Here is an 8,716-nt window from a genome sequence, read left to right as displayed (position 1 = left end):
TTGATGATTTGAGGTAGCGAGCAAGATTGTAGGATGTTATTACACTTACGTGCATGTTTGATTTGGAGCCCGTGGGGATCGGGCGAGTTTCGGGTGTTACGGATGAGTTTGGGCACTTATGCAACTGCTGGTGCATTCCATGTTACCGGTGTCTGTTGCAGATCTCGCAAATGCGAGGTCTAGCTCGCATTTGCGAACAAGAGTTCGCATTTGTAAGCAAGGGCTTGGGCTGGGAGACCTCGCATTTTGAGAAAAATGTTCGCATTTGCGAACTGTCTGAAGACGCTTTTGCGAACATCTTGGTCGCATTTGTGACCGCTGGTAATAAATGTCAGCTTCGCATTTGGAAGCTTTTGGACGCATTTGCGAACAAATTGTCGCATTTGCGACTTCTGGGCATCTGATGCACTGATCGCATTTGCGATCCGTGTGTCGCATTGCATTTGCGAACAAGAGTTCGCAAATACAACACCTGCATCTGGGTAAAAGAGGGGGAAAACAGGACTTAGCTTATTTACACCATTTCTCAACCTTGAATACTCTAAAGGTGATTTTTGAAGAATTTTTTCTTCCCAAATTCATTGGTAAGCAACTCTAATCCACTTTCTTTGAATTCCCTATTACTAGGAATGTTTAATTGAAAGTGCTAGTTGAGGATGTTTAATACAAAAGACTACTCTTTCATATTCTATTGCAAGAAGAACAATTCTTTTATACTAAACGCATGTGTTATTTCATTCAACCATAAAAAGAAAAATGAATATAGTTATATCCAAAATAATCTCAAAAAGTGGTAAAAATTGCACGGGGCGCCCTATTTGGTCGCCCCCATTTAACCTATACCCATTTTTTTTTAAAAGTTTTAACTTGTACCTACTTTTTAAACAACTTCAGCCCCCTTTCTCCTCCTCCTTTCTCCTCCTCAAAGTTATATCCGCCCTCAATCCGATAGGCCACTCCTTTCTGAAGTCGCTGAAATGTTCCAGTAATTGACATGGGCTGTGGAGATATTCTTGACGAAGTTTATTCTTCAGCTATCTCTTTTAAATAAATATGTCTTACTATTACTCAGAATTCCTTTTAATTGTAAGTACTAAATACTCAAACGCGACAAGTAATTTGGCAAGAATACTAGCTGTTTGATTTCACAAGGACTTAGATTGCTATACGATGTGAATTCACACTTTGAAAATCGTTGTGGATTGCCATACGATGTGATTCCCGCTTTGAAGATTATTGTGGATTCATAGTAATAAATAGCAAAAACTTCAGCTCTAGAGCTGACGTTCGACAGCTACAAAACAAAAACTTCAGCTCTAGAGCTGAAGTTCGCCAGTTACAAAAACAAAAATTTCAGCTCTAGAGCTGAAGTTCGCCAGTTACAAAATAAAAACTTCAGCTCTAGAGCTGAAATTCGCCAGTTACAAAACAAAAACTTCAGCTCTAGAGCTGAAGTTCGCCAGTTATAAAAACAAAAAGCTTCAGCTCAGAGCTGAAGTTCGCCAGTTACAAAACAAAAACTTCAGCTCTAGAGCTGAAGTTCGCCAGTTACAAAAACAAAAACTTTAACAATTACAAACAAAAACTTCAGCAAATAGAGAACAAAACTTCAGCTACTATGCTTAAGTTCAGCAATTACAAACAAAAACTTTAGCACACTTGCTACTTCAGTCCCGTCTACTAGAATGCTGAAGTTTTCCGTGATTGCCTTTGCTACTTCAGCCCTGTATGCTGAAGTTACGCGAAAAAGTAGGTACGCTTGCAATTTTTTTGCAAAGCGGGCACAAGTTAAAACGTGACCCAAAAAGCGGGTATAGATGCAAATGCCCCTAAAAAGTATCATGTATGACTACGGATCCAATAAATTAATGTGTATATTCTTATATATGTGTATATACATATTAATGGATGAATTTTTTTTGCGGAAATGACGGCAGGTAGGTCATTTAAAATATATCCACAGTTTACAATGTATTTAAAGATTAGTCAATTTCGCTCAAATTTCAGAACACGATGTTCTAGAGTTTAAACCTCAAAGTTCAAACTTTAGGACATCGTATCCTAAAGTTCGAATCATATGTCCTGAATTTTAAATTAGCAGTTCAGAAATTCAGGACACTTAGTCCTGAATTTCAAATTAGCAGCTCAAAATTCAGGATACTAAGTCCTGGATTTTCAAATTTAGGATACTTAATCCTCAAGTTTGGGTGAATCGGCTAATGTTTAAATATATTATAAATTGTGAATATATTTTAACTAGCGGGCTTAAAAGTAGCTATTGCGGCACTTCGCCCGTTTTTCTTCTTCTTACAATTGTGAATTATAGACAAAAAGTAGAATTGTTAATCAAAAGGAAATGCACATATTTTATTCAAATCAAAACATAATATTATTTACACTAAACATGCATTATACATTAGTTGATGGGACTAGTATAGAGTCTTCGTTACTTTAACACAAAGGAAATATAAAGAGAAATTTTCATAAAGCACTATCTTTTAGTGGTAATTAGCTATCTATAGATACCATTTGCCATATTACGAATTGCAGATACGTTTTCTGTTGTTATAAGATGTATTAGATGTATTTAAGCTACTGTATTCATGAATACAGTAGCAAAAATAGGCGTGAATCAGGAAAGTCCAGCTAATCAGTTGTTGTATTCGACTGTATTCGACTGTATTCATGGCGTGAAACATGGGATTACAGCTGGACAGATTATTGTATTCGACTGTATTCACGGCGTGAAACAGGGGATTACACTGTTTAAACGGAAAGTGAATCAATTAACATAATAGATTCCTAATATAACTCAACAAACTCAAATTACAAAACACAAATTTTGTATTTCCAGTTATAAAAAAGATTCTCAATCGAAAAATACCCCAAAAACATAGCAATTTTCAGAGAAATTATATAATACATCTGAATACATAAATTATATTAATTAAAAAAATATATGAATACATTCATGGCATATAGCGAGACAGTGAATACAATGAAATACATAGAATACAGCGGGATACATTGAAATACAATTAAAAAAAAAGATAATGAATACAATAAAATGCATGGAATACAACGAGATACATTGAATAACAATGAAAAAAATACAATAAATACAATAAAATACATGAAAATACAGTGTGATACATTGAAAATACATTGAAATATTTTAACAGAAAATTAAGTTGCTCAGCCCCAAACTCCGTCGTCTTTGTTCGAGAACAAACCCTAATTTCCGGCGAATCCGCCGTCGAGCAAAAACCCTGAATGTCACTGTTCACAACATGTATGTATATGCAGCCATTGGAGACCCTATGCCAAAGATAACAAGCATAGCAAAATTGAACGTATCAGTAGCAGAAGCTGATTACTTGATTGTCAATGGAGATTGTCACAATCCAGGAAGTCACAATCTCCTTCATTGTTTCTGCTCTTACGCTGTTAAGTCCTCTAGCAAAACCGACCCCCATTACTGCACCCACTAGGGTATGGGTGGCTGAGATAGGTAGCCCCAACTTGGATGCGAATAATACTACCGATGCAGCTGCAAATCCTCGTGTTGGCGTTAATTCTGTTATCTTCTTTCCGATAGTTGAAATCACTCTGTATCCCCACATTGCGTTAATTCTATTATCTTCTTTCCGATTGCAGAAGCGTGTGTTTTCAGGGAATGAGGAAACATGTATCAAAATAGAGAAAGAAAGAAAATAGTGTAACTGAATAGCGTATCTAGTGGCTTAGGGGTATAAGGTAACCAAAATTAGATATTTTGCTATAAATATTAAAAGGTATCTATAGAATATAATTTTTTAAAATGATATTTATTTAAAATAAATAAGGTGTCAAGGTAAAAATTCCAAATATAAATAGGTTAATTATAAAAACACCTCAAGAGAAAATGAAAAAAGACAAGAGAGAGAAGAAAAAAGCAAAAGAGCACACTTCACTCTCCCATCTCTCTCTCTCTCTTACAGATTTTCTCTCTCTACGCTTCCCTGTCTCCCTCCATAGATGATGTTCTTCTTCTGCTGAAACAGTTAATTTCACACAAAAAGGTACATTTTTCTGGAACCATTTCTTTTTATATTGAATTACTTTTTCCCATTAAAAAAATTAAGTTATTTATTTCATGTCATAATGGGTTGATCCTCTAATATATGCATACATAAACATATTATCATTCCATCTCATTTTCTGAAATTTTCATTGGAATGCTTTCCTCTGATCTGATCTCTTTGTCTTGTCCTTTCTACAGCTTTATAATTATTTTTACTCAATTTTAATTAATCCCCAATTTACCAAATTGTATATGCATGTAGTTGTGGGATTATACTTGGTATGTTGTTGATGTTGTATATGCATGTAGTACATACATATACGTTTATACGTATTTATAAGAATCTCCTTCACCTGAACATACATGTCATTAATGGAGATCTGGGTACGATTTTTAATCTTTTTTTTGGGGGGGGTTTATGCAGAATTTCTTGGCAAAAAGCTTACGTTCCCCATTGGTTCAAATCTTGTACAGCTCTGTACATAAATGTGCTTACATAAAAATTTTAGGTGAAAATCTGGGGGTTTTCCCAGCTTCTAAATTGTTGAACTTCAACAGAGGAGCTCAATTTTGCAGCATTGAGACGAAATTTTGTGACTGCAGTAAGTTGCACTTGTTTGTTTAAGTATATTCTGCAAAGTTGTCATGTTTTTTATAATTCTTTTTAATTAGCTTCTTGAAGTGTAAGTTTGTGAAGTGTGTTTCCTATGGATTAGTTGGATTATGTTGGATTGGGAATTTGAAACATTTTCATAACTTTGGGAATGGCTTCCTCTCTCTTTGGTTCTTCATTGTAAATCAAAATTAGGAAAGGAGTGTAAAGTTGGAATCTTTTTGTAGCCATAATTTTTCTTGATAACCGAGAAACTCACGAGGGTCATTGGCAACTCCATGGATAATTGGCCCGCTCCTCTGACCTTCTCCACTTAAATACAAGACTTTTGTTTGCGGCTAAGTTCGAACCCGTGTTGTGCACCTAACCCATACCTCACGTACCGTGCTCATATCACTAGACCAAAATTCTGGGGGCATTTGTTGCCACAAATTAGAGAAGGTTTTGAGGATACACACACACACATATAGATATATGACTTTTCTTCCTCTCCTGCCTCTTGCTCCTCCCTGATTCCATTTCAGGTGAAGCAGAGCATAGAGCAAATCTTTATCCACACTTCCCTTTCTTTAATGAATTTTCTCTTTTCTTTAGGTAAGTTGGCATTGATCAAGCAAAACTGAATGGTACACTAACATAAGGTAGTCACATTCTGTAGGAAGCAAGAAAAGTGTCAAGGTGGAGTCTTGTTGCCGATGTCAAAATCTTCTTCCCCTGAATTGAGGGACAGGAAGGTTTCATCCTCTTCTCAGAAGACCAGGTCTGTTCCCCCCGTTCATGTGCATGCTAGATATGTCCATGTGCTGCTTGTGGGTTGGTTGAAATTTGTTCCACACAACTCTTTATCTTTTTTTGCTTGAAGTTAAGTAGATTTTACTTCCCGGCTGCTGTGCTTTTCTGAATTTATCCCTCTTTTTTTTTAAACTTCCAGTGAGGCCAATGAAACTGCTGAAATGGATGATCCGGAAAAGACAATGTCAAGGGTTGCTGAACTTATTGAGCAGCTGCATGGTAATAAATCTTCTCCACATGAAAAAGAACTTACTACAGCACGCTTGCTCGGCATATCCAAAGCAAGAAAGGAAGCACGAGGTCTTATTTGTTCGCATGGCCAAGCAATGCCACTATTCATATTCATTCTGAGAAATGGCACTCCTTTGGCAAAAGTAAATGTTGCTGCAACCTTATGTGTATTATGTAAAGATGAAGACTTGCGGTTGAAGGTTCTTCTAGGTGGATGTATTCCACCTCTACTTTCACTGTTGAAGTCGGATTCCACTGAAGCAAGGAAGGCAGCTGCAGAAGCAATTTTTCAGGTGTCATCTAGTGGACTTTCGGATGATCCTATCGGCACTAAAATATTTGTTACAGAACGTGTAGTACCAACTTTGTGGGAGCAGCTTAATCCAAAACAGAAGCAGGATAAAACAGTAGAAGGATTTGTGACTGGGGCTTTGAGAAATCTCTGTGGTGATAAAGATGGACATTGGAAGGCAACGCTTGAGGGTGGTGGAGTTGACATTATTGTAGGACTTCTTTCTTCTGATAATGCTTCAGCTCAATCAAATGCAGCTTCTCTGTTGGCCCGAGTGATGTTGGCATTTGGTGATAGCATTCCAAAAATAATTGATTCTGGAGCAATCAAAGCTCTCCTAAGCCTCTTACATCAGAAAAATGATGTGACTGTTCGTTCCAGTGCAGCTGAGGCTTTAGAGGTTCTTTCTCTAAAATCAACCAAAGCAAAGAAAGCTATTGTTGACTCACTGGGTGTGCCAATTCTCATAGGGGCTGTTGTAGCTCCTTCCAAAGAATGTATGCAAGGCGAAGGAGGGGAGATGCTCCAGTGGCACACAATAAAAGCTTTATCCAATATATGTGGTGGAATGTGTGCCCTCGTGTTGTATCTGGGTGAGCTTTCTCAGTCCCCAAGGTTAGCTGCTCCTGTTGCTGATATAATTGGGGCACTTGCTTATGCTCTTATGGTCTTTGAGCTCAACGCAGAAGAAGAACCTTTTGATGCAACGAAGATTGAAAATATTCTAATAATGCTCCTAAAGCCACGGGATAATAAGTTGGTCCAGGAACGTCTCCTTGAGGCCATGGCAAGTCTTTACGGCAATGCTTATCTGTCAAATCTGGTCCACCAATCAGAATCTAAGAAGGTTCTTACGGGCCTCATAACAATGGCCAGCGGTGATGTACAAGAGTATCTGATACTCTCCCTGATACAGTTATGTTGTGATGGAGTGAGTGTCTGGGATGCAATTGGAAAGAGAGAAGGGATTCAGTTACTGATATCACTGCTGGGGTTATCCAGTGAACAACATCAAGAGTATGCTGTTGAGATGCTTGCTATCCTAACTGACCAAGTTGATGACAGCAAGTGGGCAATCACTGCCGCTGGTGGGATTCCGCCACTTGTTCAGTTACTAGAAATGGGGTCTCAGAAGGCTAAGGAAGATGCAGCACATGTTATGTATAACCTGTGCTGCCATAGTGAAGACATCCGTGCCTGCGTTGAAAGTGCTGGAGCTATACATTCGTTCTTGTGGCTTCTCAAAAATGGTGGACCAAAGGGGCAAGAAGCATCAGCTAGGACCCTAACAAAGCTAATCGCGACTGCTGATTCGGCTACCATAAATCAATTGCTAGTATTACTAAAGGGAGATTCACCAAGCTCAAAGGCCCATATAATTAAGGTGTTAGGTCATGTGCTTACCATGGCATCTCAGAATGACCTTGTGCGTAAAGGGGCCGCTGCTAACGAAGGGCTAAGGTCACTTGTCAAAGTTCTAAATTCCTCAAATGAAAAGACTCAAGAATATGCTGCCTCTGTCCTAGCTGACATATTCAGCACTCGACATGATATTTGTGATAGCCTCGCAACAGATGAAGTGGTTAATCCTTGCATGAAGCTTTTGACTAGCAATACTCCAGTTGTTGCAACACAGTCAGCTAGAGCCTTGGGTGCTTTGTCCCGTCCAACAAAAGCAAAATCTACAACCAAGATGCCTTATATTGCTGAAGGGGATGTAAGACCACTAATTAAGTTGGCCAAAACTGCATCTATTGATTCTGCAGAGACTGCAATAGCTGCTTTAGCCAATCTGTTGTCTGATCCAGAGATAGCTGCAGAAGCACTGGCTGAAGATGTTGTTTCAGCTTTGACCCGAGTTTTAGGAGAAGGATCGTTCGAAGGTAAAAAAAATGCGTCACGTGCGCTTCATCAGCTATTGATGCATTTTCCAGTGGGAGATGTACTGATAGGAACTGCTCAGTGTCGATTTGCTGTTCTGGCTATTGCGGAATCCTTAAAAGCGATGAATGCAGATGGAACTGATGCTGCAGATGCTTTAGATGCTATTGCACTTCTTGCTAGGACAAAACAAGGCACACATTTGTCGTACAACCCATGGACTGCCCTTGCTGAAGTTCCGTCTAGTTTAGAGCCTCTTATACATTGCCTCTGTGAGGGATCTCCCCTAGTCCAAGATAAAGTAATAGAAATTTTATCCAGGCTTTGTGGAGATCAACCAATTCTGCTAGGTGACCTGTTAGTATCAAGATCCAGGTCGATAGGTGCATTGGCTGATAGAATAATGAATTCTAGCAGTCTAGAAGTAAGAGTTGGTGGGACAGCATTGGTCATTTGTGCTGCCAAGGAACATAAAGTTCAGTCAATGGATGCACTTTATGCATCTGGATACTTGAAACCTCTTATATATGCGTTAGTTGACATGATGAAGAAAAACTCCAATTGTTCTTCCTTAGAAATTGAAGTCAGAACCCCTAGGGGTTTCACAGAAAGAACTCCATTTGGGGAAGAAAATGAGTTTGAGGTTCCTGATCCTGCAACAGTCTTGGGGGGTACTGTTGCCCTTTGGCTGCTATCAATAATTACATCATTTCATTTAAATAGCAAGTCCACTGTTGTGGAAGCGGGGGGACTTGAGGCCCTTGCCGACAAGCTTGTTAGACACACTTCCAATCTCCAGGTAGACGTTATATAAATCTTACTCGTGTGGTGTATGCTCCCCCCC

The 8,716-nt window shown here is 38.6% G+C and overlaps 1 protein-coding gene across 5 annotated transcripts in view; it reads left to right on the top strand.

Moving 5' to 3' along the window:
- The first annotated feature begins 3,926 nt into the window (after positions 1 to 3,926).
- The window catches only part of LOC109242861, a 10,756-nt gene continuing 5,966 nt past the window's right edge, over positions 3,927 to 8,716 (top strand). Inside the window, exons 1-4 of one of the 5 annotated variants that reach the window (XM_019409737.1) lie at positions 3,927 to 4,061; positions 4,573 to 4,665; positions 5,335 to 5,436; positions 5,608 to 8,671. In XM_019409737.1, the coding sequence (XP_019265282.1) occupies positions 5,372 to 5,436; positions 5,608 to 8,671 (3,129 nt within the window). In that variant the 5' untranslated portion in view covers positions 3,927 to 4,061; positions 4,573 to 4,665; positions 5,335 to 5,371. Of the gene's footprint in view, positions 4,062 to 4,558; positions 4,666 to 5,334; positions 5,490 to 5,607; positions 8,672 to 8,716 lie in introns of those variants that run through there. The other 4 variants (XM_019409736.1, XM_019409738.1, XM_019409739.1 and 1 more) reach the window with 4 other exon arrangements.

The sequence above is a fragment of the Nicotiana attenuata genome, unplaced genomic scaffold (assembly GCF_001879085.1).
Source record: "Nicotiana attenuata strain UT unplaced genomic scaffold, NIATTr2, whole genome shotgun sequence".
Lineage (NCBI taxonomy): Eukaryota > Viridiplantae > Streptophyta > Magnoliopsida > Solanales > Solanaceae > Nicotiana > Nicotiana attenuata.
Note: the sequence above shows the minus strand (reverse complement) of the source record. Positions and strands in the feature narration are given on the sequence as shown.